Below are 26,128 nucleotides of genomic sequence, written 5' to 3' on the forward strand. Positions count from 1 at the left end.
TTCATGAATTTGAACATTCAAGGGCTTAGCTTTATTTAACAGCCACCTGTTATCAGGCAGCTGCAAGTTCACACATTCAATTTTAATAAGCAAATTTAATCCTTCCTGTACCTGTCTTGCAGCCCTTGATGTAAGTTGAGCTAAACATGAACCAATCTGCGGGGTAGTCTTAATTTTAAAGAAAAAGGTACCCAACAGGTTGAATCTGATTTCTATATACAGCCCAAATTGACCAGGCACTTAAATATGTTTCAGATATTCACTCAAGCCTACAAATCATTTACTAAATATTTGAAAATATGAGAAAGCTTTTCTCTTAGAACAAAGGGTATGGATTTTCATCTTTCTTGAATCTTATAAAACCAACAAGAATGAATAAAAAGATCACCTAGAAAATTATTTATCCTCAATGTGTCTTGAAGTATTAGCTGCTAGGTTAGGAATTCTCACAAGGTACTGGTTACTTGCATGTGTGTTTGCTAGTCACTTTAATCATGTCTGACTCTTTGTGACCCTACGGACTTAGCCTGCCAGGCTCCTCTGTCCATGGGATTCTCCAGGCAAGAATACTGGAGTGGGTTGCCACGCCCTCCTCTAGGGGATCTTCCCGACCCAAGGATCAAACCGGTGTCTCTTATGTCTCCTGCATTGACAGGTGGGTTCTTTACCACTAGCGCCACCTGGGAAGCCCCAAGTACCTAGGAACTATCAGGGCCTTAGGAAATGCATTCTGAAATTTAGCGAACTGTCTCTAGAACAGTGGCATCTAATCTTTTTCAAGTCCCGAACTTCTCTGAGAGTCTGATGAGAGCTGTGGACCCTGCCCATGGAAAAATTCATATAGGTACAAATTGTGATCTCAAGAAGTTCAAGGACCTCATGAAACTCACCCCTGGGTTATGGAGTACTTACTGTTCAAGAGCTTGTGTTCCAGGGTAATAGCTGGCAAACCATAGCCCCTGAACCAAATCCAGCCTGCCCTGTTTTTGTATGGCCAGAATGGTACAAGTGGTTTCTCTATTTTTATTTGTAGTTGATATACAATATTGCATTAGTTTCTGGTGTACAGCAAAGTGGTTCAGTTTTATATATTACATGCAAATACTTTTAAATATTATTTCCCATTTTGGTTTATCACAGGATATTGACTATAGTACCCTGTGCTATACAGCAGGACCTTATTGTTTATCTACTCTAGTTATAATAATAATAGCTCGCATATGCTAGTCCCAAACTTTCAGTGCAACCCCCTCACCCATCCTCCTGGCAACCACCAGTCTGTTCTGTGTCTGTGAGTCTGTCTCTGTTTCACAGATAAGTTCATTTGCGTCACGTCTTACATTCCACACATAAATGATATCATATGGTATTTGTCTTTCTGACTTCCTTTACTTAGTATGATAATCTTTCGGTCCATCTATTTGCTGTAAATGGCATTGAAAAGTTCATTCCTTTTTATGGCTGATATTACATTATATATATATTCTAATATATATATATAATTAGCTTATATATATATATGGGGTATTATAAAATAGCACTGATATGAACATAGGGTGCATGTATCTTTTCAAAGTTTTATCTGGATCTATGCTTAGGGATGGTATTGATAGATCTATGCTATTGTTGTTGCTTAGTCACTAAGTCATGTCCAAATCTTTTTTGACCCCATGGACTGTAGTCTGCCAGGTTCCTGTGGGCATGGGATTTCCCAGGCAAGAACACTGGAGTGGGTTGCCATTCCTGCTCCAGGAGATCTTCCAGACCCAAGGTTTGAACCCGCATCTCCTGCACTGGCAGGCAGATTCTTTACCATCTGACCCACCTGGGAAGCCTGTGATAGATCATATGGCAACTCTCTATTTTTTAGATTTCTGAGGCACCTCCATACCATTCTCCGTAGTGGCTGCACCAATTTACAACCCCACCAAGAGTACAGGAGGGTTCTCTTGTCTCACATCCTCTCTAGCATTTGTTATTTTCTATATTGTAATATCTCATAACACATGAAAACTATATGCAATTCACGTCTCAGTTTCCATAAATAAATTCCACTCTGCTCACTCGTAGACCGACATAACGAAAAGCATGGATATCTGTTTTTTCTTGTTACAGAAAAACCTATGTAATATCCTCAAATCTTGTCTCTTGTCCCACAAAGGCTGACCTATTTGTTAGTCATTTAGAGAAAATTTTGCTCACCCTCATTCTACAGGATTCAAAAATATAAAGCATTCAATTTCTGAAGTAAAGCGATAATTATATAAAAATCTATGGATGTGAATTTCATACTTGTAGCAAGATTACACAAATTGAAGAAGTTAGACTTTAGAAACAAATACTGGTGGATTCATGTTGATGTATGGCAAAACCAATACAATATTGTAAACTAATTAACCTCCAATTAAAATAAATAAATTTATATTAAAAAAAAGAGAGAGAACAAAGAAACTCCACCAAAATAAAACATTGCTCGGTTGAAAAAAAAATAGTGTTCACTAAAATGTTTTTTTACATAGTTACTAAAATTCACATTCTTAACTATTTATTTATAGAATAATAACTACTTGATGACTAAGAATGGGGAGATAGATGGAATCCTGTAAAGGAAAAATTTTAGGAGCCACCGCATTTTGATCTTAAAGGATTCTGAAGCACCTTTGAATAATAATACAATTCAGTGAAAACCGATGCCTCAAATAAATATCTCTAGTTTACACAGACATCTTAGGAACATTGATTTATTACTTAAAATGAGTTATTCCTCAAGGTAGTATAAAGAAATAAAACCTAATAACAGCCTAGATCTCTTTATAGTAACTTGAATAATATCCAGTGTCAGTCACAATTATTGTTGGATGAATCCAAGATACTTAACTCACTTAGGCTAATCCTGGCCTGAAGTGAACATCATAATTGAGGCCTTCCCTCTAAGCTCCTGTCTAAAGGTGGACAACTAAACATTTTCTTTTATAGGATGGTAAACATTTGGTAACAATTTGTTGACTTGATTTTAATGCCAGAAATATAGCACTCTTAACTTTTAGCGCTCATAATATCTTGTCACTCATTTACAAGCATTTATAGAGTATAAAAAGCAGCCCCTTTCACCATCACCGTGCAGATTTCTATCCTTGGATCCCAAAGCACAATGAAATGTATCATTTTCATTTTCATCAGACTTTACTAGATGTTCACAAGGAGCACAACTGACTCATTTTGTTTTAGTTTTTCCTTGGTCATCTCCACACTCTTTGACTGGTGTTATGGGGACACTAACGGAGGCCCACATAATCTCCAGACTAGTTGATTGCTCCCTCAGTAATTGAGAATGAACTTTATAAACAGATGCAAGCTGATAGTGGTGTTTATGTACTAATCATACTTGTTAATAAATAAGCCACTGTGGCTCAAAAGAGAGTGAAGAAAAATACATTCAAGAATCAAAAGTGAATAGTTATCCTCAACTAAACCTGGCTTTTCTGACCTTATTAATCATGGAAGTCTCCAAATAAGGGGAAGCATTGAAGGGAGGAAGGTAGGTGAAGGATTGATAGATTATTGTGGGTATAATAGGTGTAAAGTCGAGCAAACAAGAGGGAACAAGTTATGGTTTGGATCTCCCTATAAGTGGTAAGAAGCTGTAGAGCAGGCCACGAATCATAACCAACAGCATAATAGCAGGTGATTCCTAGCGAAGGGTCTGGTAAAAGGGTAAATGACTTTTTTCTTAGTTGGGGGGAGGGGAGGGTGGATTTTAACTTTGTTACTGAGACATGAACAAGAACTGCCCTAAAAATTATTTGTTGCTAAATCACTGTATAATAACATTAGCAATTCAATTAACTTCAGTATAGCAGTAGGAAAGAAAAAGTATTTTAAAAATCAATGACTACTTAATTTTAACAACAGGCATGAGAGAAAGGGTTTGGGGGGAGGGGAAAATACCAAGAGCTGAGAAAAGCAAAAAGGCCACAGAAAGCCTGGAGACTAGAGATATCTCAATGCAAATCCATGATAAATGGATGCAAGGGTATATAATTATGAGCGGTTTAACAGAGCACCACTACCACCAAAACAACACAAAATTAAACAAAACCTTTCATGACTCATATAAAAAAAATCACTCTACAGAGGAAAAAAAAAAGCTCAAAGCTATAATAATACAAAGGATCAGGTAGAAGTCAGAAACTAAGGGGATCACAAAAAAATTAATCCATCATCTTACTATTGCTAGATCATATATTCCTAGGGGATAGAGACTATTTCTAATTTACCTTTTTATCTGTTTCTTGCTCTTTTAAATGCCTGGCATGAGTAGACACTCAAGAAATATTTAGTGAATTGAGTCAAAATGGATTCCTAAACCACTGATTACTTTTAGGTTTACCAGTTAGAAAAATCAAAATAAAAAACAGAACAAACACTCAGGGATCAAAAGCAGTGGTAGAGAATTCCATCAGTGGCAGAGAATTCCATCTCTTTTGCTCCCTGGTGGGGAAAACTTTAAGCAGAAGACCACTCCAAACTGTCTTTTGATACAGATGTGAAATGGTACATGAACAATATGAGAACCACGGGGTATTGTGCACATATACATGCATATATCCACACCCACACATATGTATGCATGCAGTTTTTAACTGGAGTGGCTAAGTCATCAGTATCAAAAGGTATCCAATGAAGAGTTTCCAAAAAAAATGGTTTAGTGATAATACAGACTGAAATATACAACTTATTACAAAAAGTGTGGTTCCAGGGTACAAGTGAATTGCTAATGTGATATTCACAGAATGGCTGAAGAGAGGAGACTAGGTGAAGGAGGGTTTCAAATAATATTTAGTTCATCTATAAAGATTGTTATGGCTTCCCAGGTGGCCCTAGGGATAAATAATCTGCCTGCCAATGAAGGAGACATAAGACACACAGGTTCAGTCCCTGGTTTGAGAAGATTCCTGGAGGAGAGAATGGCAACCCACTCCAGTATTTTTGCTAGGAGAATCCCATGGACAGAGGAGCCAGGCAGGCTACGGTCCATAGGGTCACAGAGTCGGACACAACTGAAGTGATTTAGCACGCACATAAAGATTATTATGGCAGATTAGGATTATTGGGGAGAAAGATTACTGGGTGGGGAGGGCAGCTATGTTTTTTTCACACTAGGTCTCCTCATGGCCCTGTCACTGACAAACCACTGAACTTTGTTGATCTAGGCAAGAGGATGGTGATAAGAAAAAAAAAAAAATCATCCTCTCTAGGTGAGGCTACCAAGCATTGGGTTTGTTTCTTGTTGCTGCTGTGATTTTCTTTATCCTCCGCCAGGGAAAATGAGTTTCACAGACCTTCTCAACTTCCTGCCTTCATCTCGATGGCGATGAATGGCAAGCCATGCTGAGGTAGCTGCTGGAGCTTAGACTGTGACCGTGAGCAGGAAAGCTAATAGGCCCACATGGTCTCATTAGCACCCTGCTCTCACCAACTGAGCTAACCGGCCCCAGAGGAGAAAGACACAAAATGGGCTGAGAGACGATTACATTTTAATTTATCCCCTGGGAATATACGAGGGAGGATAAAGGGAGTGTTGAGATTGGTTAGTATCAAAGAAAGTACACACTGTGAAAGATAGCATGTACAAATGCCCTCTGTTTGGTGGCAGAAGTGTAGCATTTTCGTTTCACTTAAAAAAAAAAGATTTCACCTTGTGTATTAAACTGAGTTGGGGCAAGGCAGCAAAGCTCCTGCTGTTGTGATTTCTTTTGCTTTACTGTTAAAGGAGCTTTAAGCTGTGTGACATACACAGCCTCAGGAAGGGACCTGAATAACTACTCTACCTTGGACCAGTAATTGCAATCAGGAATGAATCCAGGATCTGAGGGGCCTGCAGTTTAGGTTGTTGGGTAGAGAAGGGGAGCCTTAAGAACAAAGAGTATACAAATATTTTTGGCAAATTTTATAAACACATTGCTAGGCCTCCTCCCAGGGCTGTGGAAGGAGACCACGCAAATAAGGGGCCCAGAGCCTTCCTATGGTAACCTCAAGGAAAGCCTGGGAACAATCTATAGAACAAATACATAATGTTAGGTCTCAGTTGCTATATCTTAAAGTAAAATCTTTTCTAATTTTTTAGAAAACTTAGTAAAATCTTGATAAAATTTGGGGCTCGTAGCATGATACCACTTCAAACACTCCTGTGATATGATCTGATTAACCTCAAGGCAATGTGGATATTCACATAACAGCCATAAATATATTAAGAGCATATTCATCTTATAACTACATAATGCCTGTCATCTACTGACTTGAACATTTTGCAACAATCACTTTACAAAATACAGAATGTCACTACATTAAGATGAAAGAGATTAAATGTCATCATTTATTATTTCATGAGTAGGTAAACTGAGAAACTCATTGAAGAATCTTCATTAACATTCAGTGTAACTTCTGTACTGACCATGAGACTGGTAATCTAGAAAAAAAATTTTTAACAGAAGAGCCCTGAAAACAGGGAGATAACATAAATACTTCAGCCAATAGTTTACATGAAATAGAAAATCTATAACTGACGTGACTATGCAAAATGTATAATGTATCGTGGTGAGGAAAGGATATTATCCTTTCATCTTTAATTATGAAATGATTTATCATTTTCAAAAATTAAAAAAGTAAATAAATCTTTTGCAGTTTTACTTCTTTTAATTTAAATCTGTCCTAGTCCAAAAGTGCACAGAGTAAGATAATATCTTAGAGCTCCTATTTAATTAAAGAAAAACCCTTGAAACACTGGAGTCTAAAAATACTGATATTATTAATTAGTATATATCCCTTCCTCCTGTCTACTGGAACTTCCTACTTATCCCTATTTGGTCCTGAAGTGTCACCTCACCTTTATTCCTTACTACATTAATGTCAGATAGACATATAAGCTTGTTTCTTTTTTTTTTTTCCACATAAGCTTGTTTCTGAGAAATGTACGTGGTAAATAGAATTGTAAAAATGATGTAAAATGGTGGGGAGGGTCTAGACAACATCAGATGATTCTATCTGCGATAAAGAAAAAGGCTGAAGTCCTGTGTTTATAGATTCTGTGGTTTGGAATACTATGACTTGGCCACAGGAATGCAAGCCATGAAAAGCATACAGCAGACCAGAGGACTTGGCACACTGCTATGGCTGAGACAATAACCTCTACATAAATCATCAGGTGCATACACTCAACTGGGTCAAGTTTACCTTCATGTAAAGAACTGCCTCCATGTGAATCAACCACATTCAAACAGAGAAAGGAAAGGTATTTACTAGATTATACAAAATGTCTGAGTCAAAAATATTTTTATAGCCTATAACATCATATCCACCATACACACATACATACATTACATCTAGCAGTGAGAATCCTTCCTTGGAAATTTCCTTCTGTGATGAATATTCCAAGTTATGAAAAGATCTGAAACTCTGAACATTATCTGTGCTCAGAAGTTGGAACCCAGTGTGTCTGCTTGCCCTAAAATTCTTCTCCAGTGCTGTTTGTCTCTTAATTATGCCAAGGGGAGTTCTTAATTGTATAATTTTTTTTTTTTTGCTGTGAACATCAGCAGCTCTGTCTCTTAAACTGCACTGAAAAATACTAGGGCGTCGCACCCTTTGTATCACTTACTAAACTTCCTCAATAAAGCTACCAAAAGCTTTCTGAGGTGGAATTTTTTATTCACAAATGTCAATTCAGATCTGTTAGATACAATGAACAAACTTGCCTGCTACAGCAAGCATTCCACCCAAATTGACTAGGTGTGGCTTTTTTTTTTTTTTATTGTTCAGTCACACTGAACAGAATCTGTTCTCTGGCTACATCTAGGTTGTCATTCTCTTTATCTGTGGGCTTGTAATAAGCAAACCGTACTCAATTTTCCAAAAGCAGATGTGCTCTTCCGGTATCCTAGAAACAGATCAAAGTGTGGTTTGTGGGAAGACATAAGGTTCAAGGCAGTGACACCAATGGGTCTTAATATGCAGCCAGACAAACAACAGGACTGGAAATTTAAACATTAGCTTGAATATTTTAGGGAAAAGAATCAGATGATCAGAGCAGGAGGGATGTACAGTTAGAAGGGATAGACAGTTATTTAGGGAGAGTAGGTACCAAAGAAACGAAGTAAAATTATACGTTACTTTCATAGTAAAATCAAGATCCATAATAAAGAACATTTCTTTCAAGTCAGACTGGTAAATGTCACTTAAAATTGCTCACGCTAGCTCAATGACAACATGCCCACAAGGCAGCTTTCTAGACCACAAAAGAGGATCATATCAACCATCTCGAGGTTAGCTTTTTGTACACATAATAACTGCAGAAATTAATCTTTCATCAGTTTATCACATCATAACAGCTATTGTTAAATAATCTACAAGGTAGAAAAGCAATTTCCAATTGTTCCCTGGGGTCTTCTAAGTAATGTCTCATGTCTTGTGCTATGCTGCAAAATAAATAGTACTCCTGTGAGTCATAACAGTCATATTCTGCAGCCTGAAATTACCCTCATTGAAGAAAAAAGGGAAATGTATTCTATTATAGAAAGCATGGAGAATCAAATTAGAAAGCATAAGAAGCTGAAAAACTCAATGAATCTCTCACTGGACTCCAAAAAAGTCACTCCCTGATCAATAATGCATGAAGGGTTGAGACCTGGCATGGAGATACTCGACGGGAGGCTCAACAGAAGATGAAGAGTCTGCCTTCTGTCTTTACCCCTATTTTACCCCAGGCCCTTGCTCTCTGATTCTCTGAAACAGGGCAGTTGATTGATGTCCCTTGACCTTTGAAAAAATATAGGCTCCAGCTGCATAGGAAATGCTGGGCTCAGGTGTGTGATAAAATCTGGCTCCTATTCTTTGCTCAGTCTGAAAATGGGACATCCCACAAGAGGCCAAGAGCGGTAGTGGTGGGTAAAAGGCTCTTGCTTTACTCCCCATCTACTCACATTTTCTGGACTCACCAAGCATATTCATTTCTCTGTGGCTTTATTTATACTATTCTCAGTATCTAGAACACTTTCTCTTCCCTATCCCTTCAAAACCAAGAACAAACTAAAATACTTTAGTGTTTGAAAGCTAAGGGCAGAGTGTGGAGGAGTTCAACCATATAAAGTATTACTAAAGGTCAAAGCGGAACTCCAGGGAGCTCACTGGTGACATTCTGGGAACGAATTTATCAATGTAATTAATCAGCACTGAATTCCAAGGCAAGTATTTTTGGCAAATGAGTAAACACATGAAATCTATTTATTTTAGTTAAAATTTTCTAGACATCCTGGAAAAAGTATCATGGAACAAAATTTCAGTGACTTGTTAATGCCCCTAGGACCCATTTTTTGCATTATTCCTAAAGATGTACCAATTAAGGGGTGCCCTATCTACACAGATGTCCTTGAATTCTGAGAAACAACTTTGTAATGAGATAGGTTTTGCTGAGAGCAGACTGACCTACTCCCACACTTTCCGTATATCTAAATATTACATACATCTTTCAGTTTTCAGTGTGTTCATTATATAGTAGTGACCAATGAAATGGGTTACAAATAAAGATAACACAACCCTTTCCAAGTACTAGCCTGGTAATGGTTTAAAGGAAGTAGGCCAGCTGGAATTAGAATGAGACACCATGGAACCAAATATGAGACCTGGAGGAACTCAGTAGACAGGGACAGTTTTCAATTCCATCTCAAACAGTCTAAGGCCAAACTGCAACTGTATATTTTAAGGTATTAGGACAAAATGAATTCTCTGTAGGATACTTAAATCACTTTTTAAGTGATCCATTTAAACTCAATGATCCAAACAAATACTAGACATTGGTCTAGAATGACACCAAAATATTAATTTCACCAAGGGAAACTCTGTGGCTTGGTTAAGTTAAAACCCCCATCAAACACCTGGCCAGTATCCCTTAAGACTGTTAAGGTCATGGGAAACAGAAAGACTGAGAAACAATCACAGAGCAGAAAAGAGAGCACAGATAGGATTCAAATAAATACACTAATACTCCAGATTGGACACTGTAACAGAAAGAGCACACTAGCAAAAAATCTGGTGAAGTCTGAAGGAAGTCTGGAGTTATTAGTTAATAGTAATGTGTAGATGTCAGTTCTTTAGTTTTGACAAATAAACTCCATATAAGATATTAAAAAGCGGGAAAAACAGGTAATGGGTAATATGGTAAGTCTCAGTACTATTTTTGCAACTTTCCTTTAAATTTAAAATTATTTTAAAGTGAAAAATCTATTTAAAAGTAACAAGAGAACTATCAAAGAGCAAGGAAATTTACCTGAATTAATAGCCTAAATTAAAAGGTTTTTATGTAATAATAATCAAACCTTCTCTCTTCTTAAAATGTCCCTGCTCCTTTTATTAGTATTCTTCTATAAATTACATTTTTTGTTTTATTAATTTGCTGCATTGGGTCTTAGTTGTGGCACTCAAGATCTTCAGTTCCCTGAACCAGGGATAGAACCCAGGCCTATAAGCTACATTCTTGGTTCCTGCAACCATTGTTTAAATCTAACACACCTGATTGCTCCCTTCACATGCATAACATCTTTGGAGTGTCAATTAACATATTAGCTCGCATCCTCAATCCTTTGGTGACAACTTCCCAAAGTCCTTGCCAGGTTATTCCAGTGTAGATATGCACCCTTAAAAAAGGACATACATATGCAATTTTGAAAAAGCAGATCTGTGACTTACAACTGATGGCATCTGAGCATTTTGGAACATAAACTGCATCTGCTGGGCGAACATGGCGGCGGCACTCTTTTGTTGAATCAGATTGTTCCGTCCATTAATTTCCAGCTGCGTTTTCAAATGTGGAGGAGGGTGAAGGTACTTGCAGTTTTCTCTGGCACACCGGCCCTAAAAATGAAGGATTTTATGAATTGACATTAATATATTTAAAAATCTGGTGTGGCTAAGAAAATAAGAAAAGTTTATATATCTCTTAGCATGTGGGATGTACTTTATGTGAATTAATGTATTCTGTCTTGATACACACCCCCTAAGACTGACACTCTCATCATTCTTATCTTCCAGATGAGAAGATGAAGAGGAGTTGCACAGCTGCCAAGTGACAGAACCAGAACTAAAGCCTAGTTAGTCTGACTCCAGAACTCATTCTCGTAGCCACCTTGCTCTGCTCCACTTTGGTATGCATCAACTTACATTTAAAATACAAAATATCAGGGATAGTATATAATCATAACATTACAGACGTAAATAAAAATTTCCCAACATGAGACATAAAATCAAATATGATCTAAGACGTGGACCTACATATGTAATCAGCAAAAATAAGGAAAAATGTTAAATACATACACATAAATGTATCTTGTAACTTCTAGATCCATTATTCTGGACAATTTTGGCTCTAAAGTTCTCCTGAATCCATATAATGTGAGAAACTTCTTGAAATCCACTGATATTTTGTTAACTGAAGAATAAATCTCTTCTACCTCACAGTTATGCTGTTCTTTAGGTTCTAGAGGGAATGGCCCCGGATCATTTGGATAACAGACACCCAAGTATATTTGGGAGTGTCAGGTATTTGAATGTTTTAGAGATGGTTTAAGCACTTCCAGACAGGATCATATGGCAGTCCTGTGGAATCAAACATGCCTTTGGTGTTACCTAAATGCTGATACGGCTGCTAATTATGGTGTTTACTGTGTGGCAGCAAAGGATGTCAGTGACCAGGTATTTATCACATTGTCAAATGTGTTATGTTGTGTTTGTTTAACTCAAGTACTGTACAAAGCAGCTAATGATGATCCCATTTGGATTACTAAGTCTGCCATAATCCCTTTAAGATAAGCACAACTGCAAGCCATTCTTTTTCCCACAGTTGCTTAGATGCTTTAGAGCAGGAGCTTACTGGAGGGAAGGGTGGAAAAAAAAAAAGGCAACTTTTTTTGTACCCAAGAGTGCAAGTTGCTAGGCCACCTGAATTCCCAGGAGAAAATCAGTTAGTTCATCAAGTGTTTTCAACACATGCTATGAATTTTCGGTATTTATGATGCTTCAATGGACTATATTAATCACTCCTTCATATTTAGTTATCTTTTTATTAAAGCACTCCTGTAATTTCACTGGGAACAAGGTGTGGCCCTGAAAATTAGTGAGTTACCTATAATGTTGGGGTTCCCTTGTGGCTCAGCTGGTAAAGAATCTGCCTGCAATGCAGGAGACGGGTTTGATCCCTGGGTTCGGAAGATCCCCTGGAGAAGGTAAAGGCTACCCACTCCAGTATTCTGGCCTGGAGAATTCCATGGACTCTATAGTCCACACGGTCACCAAGAGTCGGATACTGACTGAGTGATTTTCACTTTCTATAATGCAAAACCAGAAGCACTGCAAATGCTCTTTTAAATATCAGGTCAATGGGATGAGATGGCTCTTTTACCTCCCCTGGCAGGGAACTGAGTATAACTTAAAACATAGCTTGATAAATCTAGGTAGCCACTATTATTTTCCATTAGGCTTCTCATTCTGTTTCCAATTTGATCAATTTATTTTTAATCAAATTATTTATAAAATCAAACAATATCTGAGTTTCAACGTACCTTAGAAAAGAAAGCATTTATCGGTAGAGTCGAGGGTGGTATGAACCCAGGCCTCCTGAACTCATAAAGGTAGGAACAACCACATAATTTCAGCACATATAAGGACTATAAGTGAAGTGAAAGTTGCTCAGTTGTGTCCGCCTCTTTGTGACCCCATGGACTATACAGTCCAGGGAATTCTCCAGGCCAGAATACTGGAGTGGGTAGCCACGGGATCTTCCCAACCCGGAGACTGAACCCAGGTCTCTCATATTGCAGACGGATTCTTTACCAGCTGAGCCCCAAGGGAAGCCCCAAGGAAATCCTCATATGCACTAAAACTGGCGGTAAAGGAAGTCCCCCTCCCCTCCATTAACATGTCCCCCTAAGAGAAAATGTTAATTCTCTCTACATCTACTGCAAGGCAAAGATAGTCACAATGATCAGTCCCTAGATTCTTTACCCAGCGTAACTGGGATTATCTGGGTCGAAATTAACAGCTCAGGGGAATTGGTGGCACGTAGAGCCTTCCACAGCCAAGCACGGCAGTTTTATACTTCCAGGGTTTCTCTTTCTCCTCCTACTTCCCCAAGGTAGAGTCCTAAATCCTCTGCTCTCCTCTTTAATCTCTTTCCCCTGGAGAAATAAAGTCCAAGTAAAGTTTCATCTCTCACTGCAATTGCTCAGATCTTAAATCTCGATCTCTATCTCTGACCTCTCTTCTGAATTTCAGGCCTTTTTTAAAATCACCAACTGCAGTTGCATTTAGAAATCCTGCCCCCTAACCAGCTCTAAATAACTTACTCCTGACCTTCCTTCTCCTCAGACTACCTTTCGTCTTCCTGCCTACTAGCATTTAGGACTATTGCTCCAGTTCCCAGGCTTTGGGATAGCTGCACAGCAGCACTGAAAAAAGAAACCAGGCTCTTGCTGAGCAGGACCGCCTTAGGATCACAAACCCACCTTGACAGTTTTCCCTGGCCAGTGGCAAACACAACCAGAACCATTTAAATAGGACACCATCTGTAACCCACCCCCAATTAGATGAGGACTGTCTCTTATACTCAGGAATTCAAAACAGTAGATCATTTTTTTAAAAAAGGAAAAGGAACACATTAAGTTTTTGCCATTTGTTAACAGTTTAGAGTTTTTTGAGTTTTTAAAATTTATTTAATTGGAGGCTAATTACTCTACAATACTGTATTGGTTCTGCCACACATCAACATAAATCCGCCACGGGCGGACACGTGTTCCCCATCCTGAACCCCCCTCCCACCTCCCTCCCCGTACCATCATTTACATTGAATGTAATCAGAGGGGAGATGAGGGCGGGAGAGAACATGCTTTATTTGGCCCATTTCCTGCCAATATACAGATAAAGGATTGCTACCTGCCTTTGTGCTTTTACATTACTGTCTTTTACAAATAATAAGTTTTCTTAAGCTTTTTCTTGGGAAACTAATGACATTTTTACAAAGCAAACACAGTACACAGAAATAGAAAAAAAAAGAATTACACTTTAAAAATCACATCAAGCTAAATTATAAAACTAAAGTATGGAATTTGAGGCAGCCTAAGATTTTAAAAAAACTTACTCATCTTAGGTATGAGATTGTACTTGATTTATAAAGTATTCTTTTTTGAATGACAGAATCCATAATTTAATTCTATAACAATGCAAATGTACAACACCACTACCTTACCAGAGATTGCTGCTCATGTTAAAGAACGCTTATAAAAGAGAAAAAACCCTGCATTTCCAATCGAAACAATAGATGAGACCAAATAATTTAATATAAATGTTATCTGTGGAATACAATATTTCAAAAGAAAGCCAAGCCCCTTAAATTTTTTCAAAACAACTTTAGGACTCAGGGTAATATATGTACAACACTCGGTAGCAATAAATCTCTGTATTCATTCTTCAAGGTGCCCAAACTTAATTATAGGGCAAAATACTTTTATTGGAGTTGGGGAGGGGGTGGCAAACTTTGTTTTTGACATTTGCTAACATTTGCTTTTAGTCCCTGTAGGGGATTAAGGATTTCATAAGCACGTATGGATGAGATGGGGTGGAGGCAAAGGATGGATTTGCCCAGCACAGTACGTAATCACTTAGTGTTTTTCTGTCCTTTGGAAAACCAGTGACTATGAAGTTTTCCAGAGGCCAGCTAAGCACCGTGAATGGGCCACAAGACTTTATCACACCAGGTCTGTAACAGCCCAGAAGGTATCTTGGCAGAAAAATATCACCTGTTGGGTTTCCCAAGCCAAGTCAGTGGTGTCCAACCTCCTTCTAGACCCACAGGTTCAAGAGTTGCCATGTGCTCAGTGCAGACTCACAAAATTAAAGAAATCAGAGTGCAAGCTCATTTAGGCTTGCCTCAATTTCACGCCTTTTCCATTTCCTTTGGCCTTAAAAACAAATCATTCTCATCAGATCTTTCACTGTGATACTGAGTCAAGAAAATAGCAAAGTGATTTGATAAGAAAGTGATTCTCTGCTGAAATAAGTGTTACTATATCTATGCATCTCCCTGCTCCCCTATTCCATCTACTCTCTTTGAAAAAAGCACCCAAAAAGCAGCACGGAGAGAAAATGACCAATGAAATTTCTGAAATACATCAAAAAGTTGATGACAGACAAAGGAAAAAGTTGCAGAGCATTCATACAACCTCCAAAACTCAAATCTATTCCTTTTCCTTACCTTCAGGCTTTTCACAGTACAAAGCCTTCGACTGAAAGAGAGAAGTAGCATTGTAGAGATTCAAATCCCACCTAAGTCTTGGGAGTTTTGAGAATGAGTCTGTCAGAGACAAGACTTTCCAGGCACTTGGTGGTAGAAAACTCCTGTGAAATGTACTTTTTTATGTTCATGAGACAAAGCTCTACCATCCATCAGAATAAGAAAAGGACCCCAGGAAGCTGAAAATTACCCTTTGTCAGTCACCAGTATCTTAACAGGAACAGCTGTTTGCAGAATGACTTGCTTCTTCAAATACATTAGGAATTATGGGGGGGGGGAACCTCTCAAATACAATAACAACTGGATTACCTTTTCAAAGACATCTCATTGTTCTGCTGTACTACCAAGAGTTAAATGTTAAATAAAGCCAACAAATAGGTGATTTGATTTCTATAAGAAAATGATTTCATTTTAATGATCATGTATTAAATGAAAAAAACCTCTTGATTATACTGCCCAACTAAAACATACTTACATGCATGGACATGGCTTCTCAGAGGAAGTAACAGTGATTTTAGAATAACACATGATCCGTACTAGGTTGCCTGGTTCCTACAACCATCACGGACCTTTTAAAGGCTAGGAACAATCTGAAACAGCTAAAAGGCAACATCAACATAAACTGAGTATCAGCCAGATATCAACACACTAATGGCAATTTCCCACTTTCTCTTAAGAGCTGTTTTTATAAAAATGTGTATCCTCCAGAATCGTACCATTTATGAATACTAAGATATATTCACAAAAAGCATCCTTAAAATCTTACATATAACTCAATTTAAACTTGGGATACAGACAAAAAAAATCTTTCTTTAAAAAGCCTTTAATAAACCACTTCCTGAGTATACTGAAGGCAAATTAATGAGGCCGACCGTCCCTCCACCATGGAGAGGGCAGGCAAGCACTCCACCGCCCCCCCAACCAAGTCAGCACTGCATCTCTCCTGAACTCTGCTTTTTTTCTTTTATGTTATTGAAGTCTAGTTGATTTACAATGTTGTGTTAATTTCTGCTCTACAGCAAACTGATTTAAGTTATATATATATATGTATATATTCTTTTTCATATTCTTTTCCATGATGGTTTATCATAGGATATTGAATATATTTCTCTGAGCTATATAGTAGGAGCTTGTTGTTTATCCATTCTCTGTATAATATTTTGCATCTGCTCATCCCAAACTCATGAACTCTGCTTTTTTGACATCCCATATACATATACAGAGGGCAACGACTTTGGTGCAAACCAGAGACCAAGTCTGAATAAGTAAGAAGCTGGGAGGAGAGCAGAAGAATTTTCTTGCCTATCTGCCTCAAGAAAGCTTTCGAATGGTGACCTCCAAAAGATGGAGGGAGGAGGAGTTCAACAATCACACTGTTGTTCTCTGTAACAGCCCATGAGATAACCTGATTACCAGAACTGAAACATGTAGGGCTGAACCGGATTTTAAGGAACATCTCCTGCACCTTTATCTTACAGAGAAAGTGAAGGCCAAATTGATGATGTGGCTCGTCCTAATTAACAAGCAGCTCAGTAAGGACAGAAGCCAAGTTTCCAGACTCTCACTACCCAATATGGATTTTCAGTTCAAATGACTCTTTCTCTATAAAGATTTTCCTGAAACCATGTTCCCACCCCCACTCCCCCACTCCCTTTTATCTCTCCCTCATTTGTGCTTCCAGCTGCATCTTGTACTCAGTTTTATCATAGCACTTATCACTGTGTACATTGATAAATTGTTTGCATGCCTATCTCCCCATTCGACTTTGAGTTTGTTTAAAGGCAAGACTGTATCTTCCTCATCTTTGAACCTTCAGGGCTGTTTCTGTGCCTGGTGAATAGTGACTACTCTATAAAAGTTTGTTGAGTGGATAAACTTTGTGGGAATAATTTTATAGGGCATCACACTAAGCCAGCCTTAGAAGCCTAATTGCTTCTCTTGCTATTTCCTTCCCTAAGTTCTTTCTTCTTCCTCCAAGAAGAGAACAATAGCCAACACATGACTGAGGCTGTTCCTGGTTTTCTGATTCAAATGAACCGTTATTTTATTCAGGTATAGTAAACAGTTCATTTGTTACTGCTAATTTTTTTAAATGAATATATACTCTGACATGTATGTGACCATCATGGCTGAAAATTCCTGGTCATTCAGTATACACTGAATCAGAAATGTTGCGAACCCAAGGCACGCAGACACAAACCCTGGTATAATTCCCAGGGGTCTGTGGTCACAAGAACCCCCAGGATATAGAGCCCCTACAAAACTGAATAAAGGAACCTGCAGCAGATTCATATTTAATCAACACCTGGGCTTGCCCAAGGGGAGCACTGCTTTTCGAGGGTCAGTTTAGAATAAAGTGCCTCCTCCAACTGCTCCATCCCCACTCTTCATTTCTCTAACCAGCTGCAAGTCAAACTCCCTGAAGCTACTTAGACAAAGGTGGAATATAAGGCTTTAGCATAATCACAATGGGTGAGGCCTTCCTGTGCATCTCTACTGACCTCTTACAACAAAAATGTTTCTGCTATGCTTAAGACGCATATTCAGCTGTATTCATGTTAAACATTGATTCTCAAATAATCATGAGCTTGAACTTTTTCTGAAGAACAAATAACACCAAAAATCATAGTTGCTGTTACTAGTGAAACCAAGCCTGCCTCCCCAATACCCCAGGTCTGCTCCCTGCCCACTTCCCAATTTTCCCCGCTGTGGTCTAACACCTTCAGTTGGTTGAGAAAAATGTGATATCTGTTCAATGTGTTCCTCACGAATGTATCATCTGTTTACAAAACAGACAACCAGAATCAAATTAAAACCCCCAAACAACTGAAGCACACCGGTACCAAGTTACCAAAAGTCAGAGGCGTTTCTGATGCTAAGTATTCATGGAAGCTGTCTTTAATGTAGTTGATGGCCGCCAACAGAAAATGTCATTAAAACATAGAAAAAGAGGAAAGAATGAAAAGAATGACATTGAATTTGTTACTCCAAGAAATAAAATACACAGAAAACCATGCAACTTCAAGAAGCTACTTACTACATAGGCTTCCTTAGGAAGCAACATAAAGGGATGTCTCCCTCCACCCTTAGGCAGTCAAATCTCTGGCTCTCAGCGTTGCCTCGGCTCCCTTTTCTGGACACCCGTCCAGTCACTACAGCGACTCAGAACCAGGACAGAATGGACACTGCCTGCCTGTACCCTTTCTTCCCGGCTAGGGCTTCCATCTGGGCTCACACCTAGGGTTGCCAGATTTATCAAATGAAAACACAGGACTCCCAATCAAATCTGAATTTCCCATAAACAAGGGCTCATTTTTTTTTAAGGATAAGTATGCCCCATACAAAATATTATCTGACAACCCTCTCCCTATCTATTCGTCCACTCCAGTGAGTTCAGCTAAATAAAGTCAAATCCTCAAAAACCCATTTACCTCCCTTTACCTTAAGGTCATAAGCAGCCCCCTCCATTGGAAACAGCCTAGGCTCTACTAGGCCTTCAGTTCCCCCAGAGCAAAGCAGAAGGCCCTCTCAGTCCCAGCTTACCTGACCAGCTGCAAGGAATTTAAGGAAGTTGACTGTTGGAGAAAGCAATTTTTTACTCCCTGGCTCCTCCCACCAAAAGCTTCACACGGCTCCCTACCCAGTCAGCCACTCCACTTTCCCAACCACTGTGGCGCAACAACTGTGTATTCAAATGACTTTGATGCCTGCCTGCCAGAGCTCCTCCTTTGGACTAGGATGGGGGGAGGGCGTGGTGAGTGACCACTGTGCCGATCTCCTGACTCTTTAAGTCTATATAAATTTTCTTGAACATATGAATTATTACAGGAAGAGGAGGCTTTTATGTTTTAAAGTTGTTTTTTTTTTTTTTTTTTAGCAGGGGGAGGGAGAGGAGAGCAGATTAACTTTCATTTCTTCAGTCCTGTCGGTGGCATACTCAAATTCAAGCAAAAGTCATCCAGTGAAGCTCAGGAAAACATCTGTTTAAGCATCATGTTTCTACAAGCACACATAAGATGGATGCAGATCATATTCACAACGTGCAAAACCCGGCATGAATAGCCATTATTTGCATAGATGTCTTTTACAGTCAAGCCTTGATTACTCATATTAAAACAGAGGCAGATATGGAGGAGCATGGTTAATTCTAATGAACAAAATAATATATTCAGGGAAAATGGCGATTCATAGCAGCCCCGCATGACAGACTAGGTATAATACAGCAGTGGCAGTGGTGAACAGGAATCAGTTACGAGACACAGTCCTGAATTTGTTTTATTAAGATTTCAGGCTCTTTTGTTGGGATTATCAGGGTCAGAATTAGTAAGATCAGAGAGAAGGAAACTGTACTTCACTGGGGAAACTTGTATGTTTATAGACAACATGTCATAAAAACATTAAATGGTAAAGCTGGAAAGGCTCTTAGAAATCAGTCTGTGTAATATTCCTAAGAGAGGAGCCTCAGACAGCTTCCTTGTGAAATACTTGTAAGAAATGGCACACTCTGTTCCCCTCTTGGAGATGAACAGTCCACCAGAGCAGAGTAAATGTTCCCTCTCACATGTCCTAAATAAAGAAATCGGCCGGTTTTTAACTAAGAAACACAGTTCAGTCACAGAAACCATTCCCTCATTTTTTTTTTCATAAGATACCCTGTAACATATCTCATTAGAGAATCCTTATGAAAATACTAATTTAATTCAACTTCCTCCTTTTAAAGCTCCAAGCAAGCCCCATGGCATTCAGTGAACTCCAAGGAACTGGATGGCCCGTTAAAATGACATTGAACATTTCTGTCCACATTTGATCTCACACAGCTAACAAGATGGAGATTTTTCCTACGATGGCTACAAAAGATCCCACAGTCAGCTTCCCAGCACCCCTGGCCAAAGTTGTAAGTTCTGCCAGAGCTTTCCAAATGGCTGCTGCGCTTTCTTCTTTTGTTTGAATGCTTCACTCAGGCAACTTTGGAAATCACAACTTCAAGCCTTCTCTAACTGGCTTTCCTACACTGTGACTTCTAACCCTTGAAACCATGCCAGTTACCTTTAGGTTTTCCATGACTTAAGGGTCTCTAGTGAGTTCTAACGGCACTAAAACTTGGGAAGTAAGAAGGTATTTGGCAATCCCTTCAATTCCTAAGGGTCTTAGTTGTGCACTAAACTTAAACCTTGCGGTTTCCACTTGGCAAAATTAAATTTCCTGTCTCGAAGTAAAAAGAAAGTTTCAAAGAAGAATTAAATGTAGACAAGTATCTTGCAAACTGAAGGGGAGTAAAAGGTGAGAAAGGCGCTGATTATTGTTTAGATTTAAACAATTTATCTTTGCAGAGCTCAGTATGCTGCTAAGAATAAATTAAATAATTACATCTCTAGAGTCAGCCACTACTCCTCCACCCAGAGGTTATATAAAGGACAAATATAGTTATTGATTTACCTATATATTTTTGAAATTAGAGGCACAGAGATGAAAATCAGTCCCTCTCTTGCTTTTTTTCCCCCCTAAACGTAAGTTTTCTTTCAGATAAAGAAATTTAAAAGCATACCAAATGGCTGTTTACAGGGTCTTGCTAAACTCATAAGTAGAAATATTTCAAATAACAAATAGAGCCAAATGTACGCACTTTAAAATAAGCATTTTTCTCACGCTCCTACTCAACTACCTAATTAGTAACAAATATGAAGCTTCCAAGCAGAAAGGTTTACTGGGTGACACGGACTGCCATGAGAATACTCTGAGGCATGGATCAAGTCTACATTTCGTTAATGATAATATATTTTTATCACCAAAGTCCTGCTGAAATATCCCTTTACACTAACTTGTTATTAAAACTGTAGGCATTTAAGAGTATCAGACAATCTCCAAAGAAAGCTCCAAATTCCAAATGCAGTGTGTATTTAAATAAAGTGGCTTTTTTTTTTTTTTGCCAAGTGATTCTTTATTAGGCCAAGTTGCTCTTTTTATTCTGACATAAAAACAAGCAGTTTATTGATATAAATTCTTTCTCTTTAAAAATAAAGATCTATTCTGCCTGGCCTGAATATCTACCAAATATACTGTTTCATCCAAAATGTATTTCAGAGATGTGAACAGAATTAGAAAACTTCTTGATGAAACTACTGAGACATTTTTAAAAGAAATGTTTTAAAATGATCTCTCAGTTTCACTTGGTAAATATGGCAACCTTGTTAAACTCACCTTTTGCTTTCAGTGAGCAGTTAATATTTGATGATGATGAAACTGTTCCTGGTATTTAAAGAACTAAACAAGGCCATCCACAAACAATGTAACTAGAAATGGGCTTGTTTAAATAAGATAAAATGATAAGTGGAAGTTTTATGTTTTAAAATAAATCAATCCCTCAACCATAAAAGTCTCATAGCTTTACAGAGAAGTTGAAATAAGACCTCTGCCAGAGAATGCCTATCTCCACATCTAAAACAAAGTGAAGCAAAGGACAGCTAAAGTTAATTAGTTTTAAAAAAAAATCTATTAATTGTACTCCACAAGTCAGTTTAAGCAGTTAGAACAAGAATTATGGGGAGAACAGAACGCTTTTAAGGATGCAGTTATTTCTTATAAACATAAACCCTCTAGAGCACAACAAGGTTTCTGAGGTCTAGTCCCTGCCTTTTAATTAGCAGAATCCTTATTCTGGTGAGGGAAAAGTTAAATCTACTCTAGCTTCGTTGTGCCTTTCCTGAAAATCAGAATAAAATTAGAAAACTTCAGAAAAAGTGTCTTGCCAAAAGAGTCCAGTGTTATGTGTCTCTTATACAAGGTAAACCAGATTTCATTCTAGAAGAATATTTGATCAAATGATACAATGAAGTAAACTAGGTCATGTAAAAAAAATATATATATATCAGTGTGCTAATATTTCAGACTTATTTTTCTCCTGAAGATAACTGGAGCATTTAACGTTGTTTTATGTTTTACATTGATTTTATATATATTAGACTCTGGCATATAAGGTCAAATGACCCCCTTCAGATGTGAACTAATTCTGACCTTTTATGAGTGGGCCACAGAGTAATGGTATCTACAGGTTTAGCTCATGTTCCTTGGCATGTGACGATTATTGACACACATTTAGAGACCAAGTTGGGGCCCTTGTAAAATTATATTTTCTATTAATTTCATGCAAGTAGTCATAATAGCACAACTCATTTGCAGGCTTTACTGAACGCTGTTTGGGTTTGCATCTTTTCCACATCATGTCCTCTTGAATACCAGCTGACTTTGTAGTATATTTACCATATGTCAGACACTGTTCAAAGTGTTGTCGGTGCATTGCCTCCCGTCATCTTCACAATATAACCCTACAAGTCAGTGCTCTACTGAAGAACTGAGGCACAGAGAGGTGAAGGAACATGCACAAGCTAACAGAAGTAACGCAGCAGAGCTGGAATTTGAACAAGTACATGAGCGCTTCCCATCATCTCAGTGTGCTAAACTGAAGAATGAGCCTGTTCAAATATTTCCAATGTTCGGGTCACTATTTTCCCTCTAAGATTATAATAAAGATTACATACCAACTGGCTGTCAGCTATGTCCGAAAACTATTCAATAGGGAAATGTACGCCAAGTGGCCTGTTTTGTTAAGTACCTGGGCATCTTGGGTGACTTGAGAATGAGTAAGACAAAGTAACTGAATGTCCAGTGTTTTTTTTACACCACATCCACCTGAATAACTTTACTGTGTATTTACCATGTTCTGGGCACTGTTCAAATGGCTCTAAACACATTATTAAGTCTTTTATCCTAACCAAAGCAGAACAATTAGTACAGATATCTCATCTCTTAGCACAGCTTTTTAGTAAATACACAGTAGGAATGTTGCCAGTTGGTCTGGAAGAAGCAGTGTCCTGGAAACAGGAGCTGGGTTATGAAAACTTAAGCACAAATGACCATGGTCTGACAAAAGTGACAGTCCCGAAAACCCCATGGACATAGAGAATGGATAGAAGTGGGGCTTGGTGAAAGGTTTGGTTGTGTGCCTTTTGGGACTATTATTATTGCCACCCTAAAAGAAGAATTAAAAACAAAAACACGGCAGGGCCATTTAGAAGCAGGTTTACTCAGACTACAAAAAGTGCTGAGTGCTGTAGGTTCAACACTATGACAAAGCAGAGAAAATCGCAAACAATGACAGAAGATTCAAGTTATTGCAAAGAAGTACAAAGTGTTCTTCTGAAGCATTTCATTCCACAAAGAACACAGACAAATAAGAATTCACACACACCTCACAAAAGACATGCCACCAAAGGCTCAGTTTTAGTGGGGACCCGATTTTAATGACCAGAGAAAGTATAAACTTCGAGATGGTGCTACATGGGGTGATGATATGTGAACCTGGGAACTAGGATTTGATGTTTTCAGTGCTTCCACTCGGCCTGTTAGCGAGAGTTATGTTTATTTTCTTTTCTATATGGTCAATTTATTTTTGGTTAACTAAACATTATTCACAAAATAAGACTGAAGACTTCAAATGCAAATTAACATGGGGATACATCAGGTAAACATAAATATGATGTGAACGTATCAATTCTATTCAATCTAACTTATCATTTAGGTTTTTCCACAGCTTTTAAAAGTCAAAATGCTCTAGATATTTGCTGATGATATATATAGTAGGGAATCTAGATCTTATAATAAGTGACGACACAATTGAATATGTAGAGTCCAAAAGGGTATTTATACTTTCAAAGACAATTTGATGGGGAAAATAATCATGATAAATAAAATCAATGGTGAAATGAATCTGCTGTTTGGAATCAGGTCACCGGCAGTTCACACTCTGACTTCTAATGCATTTATTCCAAGACAAAGCAGGAATAAACCTAAATTTTTAATATGAATGTAGTATTTTACTAAGTATGAATGTAGTATTTTATTAGCAGAGGGCTAAACTGGGATTTAAGTGTCCTGGATTCTAATTACCTTTAGATCACGACTAAATTATTTTCCAAATCTGTTAATTAGTTTTTCTAGGAATAATTCCTGCTCCTACACACTTCGTAACTACTTTGAAAGGACAAGGGGAAAAAGTGAAGCTTAGTATGCTTTGGATGTCAGATGTATTAAAAAAATTATATTTATTTTCTTCATTAGTTCATTGCAACAGAGCTCAAATTGTTGCTGCGAATTTTTCCAAATTTGATAGATTACAAACTGTTTTACCATTTTATTTCCCCACAAAAAATAATGCATCATTATATGAGGAATCTTTGATTTTGTAATACAACTTATCTTGTGCCTAGGGAGGGAATTTCTATACAGTGTTAAAAAACCAAGGACATTTCTCTTCTTAGAACTGGAGACTGTTATACAGTTGCTGTCCCCCAGCTCACTGGTAATGGTAGGTGAAAGAGCAGAGGGTAAAGCAGCAGATCCAGGCTTTAATCTTATTCTTGGAAATAACTGAAAAGAGAAAGGAATTATTGCTCCCTTTACAACTGGCAATAAGCCAGTGCCTACTCAGAAGACAAGTTTATCTAGTCAAGAGGCACTTTTCTACTATTACAAGCTTCTTACTTTAAGATCTCACATAACACAAATTCACTATAGAATTACAGTGAATAAAACATTCAAAGTAATTTCTATCATATAAAAAAGTTTGGAGTGTCACTTTTTTTGGTTGGTACTTTTTTTTAATTTTTATTTTTACTTTATTTTACAATACTGTTATTTTATTTTTGCCAAGACAGCTGTTATTTTATTTACGCTGTGCTAAGTCGCTTCAGTAGTGTCTGACTCTTTACGACCACATGGACTGTCCTCCACAAGGCTCCTCTGTCCATGGGATTCTCCAGGCAAGAATACTGGAGTGGGTTGCCATTTCCTCCTCCAGGCGATCTTCCCAACCCAGGGATTGAACCCATGTCTTCCGTGGCTCCTGCACTGCAGACAGATTCTTTACCATTGAGCCACTGGGGCCATCTATATCTTATTTATAACATATTAAAATAATAAAAAGAAATGAGGCAAGTCATTTTTTCCTAGAAAGTTAGGAGGATAAAGCAAAACAAATAACAGGCTATAAAAGATATTAATGGTGCTTAAAATACTAACACATAATTAATTATCACAAAGGGAGTTTGAATATGATTCATCTAAGTTGGTAAAATAATAAAAAATGAATCTCATTATAAAACTGTTTCTAAATATTTCAACTAGTTTTTCATTTTTCTTGTTTTTCTTCTCAATAGGCCAACTGCGTAGAAGCCAAGAGCAACTCACATAAATGTGAAACACATTTGAACATATTTATTCATTTATTGAATATTCTCATTATACTGAATACTATATTGAATATATTTCTATTATAAAGAATATTATATATAAATGCATATTATATATGCCATATACATATCTAGACCCTTTTTGTCCCCACACTTGCTGCATATAAAATTTTGAGAGTCCACTTGTGGCAGCTAGTGACACCTACATTAGAGCTTTTGGAGTATAAAAAAGTCACAAATTCTTCCAAAGGGTTACAATAGACAAATGATTAAAAGCATCTTTTTCTTTTCGGTTTCATACATTTACATACCAATGGTATTCTTGCCCAACTACCTGTGATGAGATGTTCCACGGAAAGTTTCCATGTGCTCCACAAAAAGAGGGTTCTATGGTGAAATACTTTTTGGGAAATGCTGAGTATAACAGAGTTGGACACAACTGAGCGACTGACCAGCAACAAAAGTAAACTGCTCTTTCGTGCAGTGCGTCTCATGCAGTATGTCTTCTCTCAGCTAATAAGCATTGTGGTGCTCCCTGGGGAGAATATAA

General features: G+C 37.8%; 1 protein-coding gene across 1 annotated transcript in view; it reads right to left on the reverse strand.

Moving 5' to 3' along the window:
• The window catches only part of MBNL3 (muscleblind like splicing regulator 3), a 65,695-nt gene that overhangs the window by 17,569 nt on the left and 21,998 nt on the right, over positions 1-26,128 (reverse strand). Inside the window, exon 2 of the mRNA XM_068962799.1 lies at positions 10,741-10,905. Within this exon, the coding sequence (XP_068818900.1) occupies positions 10,741-10,905 (165 nt within the window). The remainder of the gene's footprint in view (positions 1-10,740; positions 10,906-26,128) is intronic.

This window comes from Capricornis sumatraensis, chromosome X (genome assembly GCF_032405125.1).
Source record: "Capricornis sumatraensis isolate serow.1 chromosome X, serow.2, whole genome shotgun sequence".
NCBI lineage: Eukaryota > Metazoa > Chordata > Mammalia > Artiodactyla > Bovidae > Capricornis > Capricornis sumatraensis.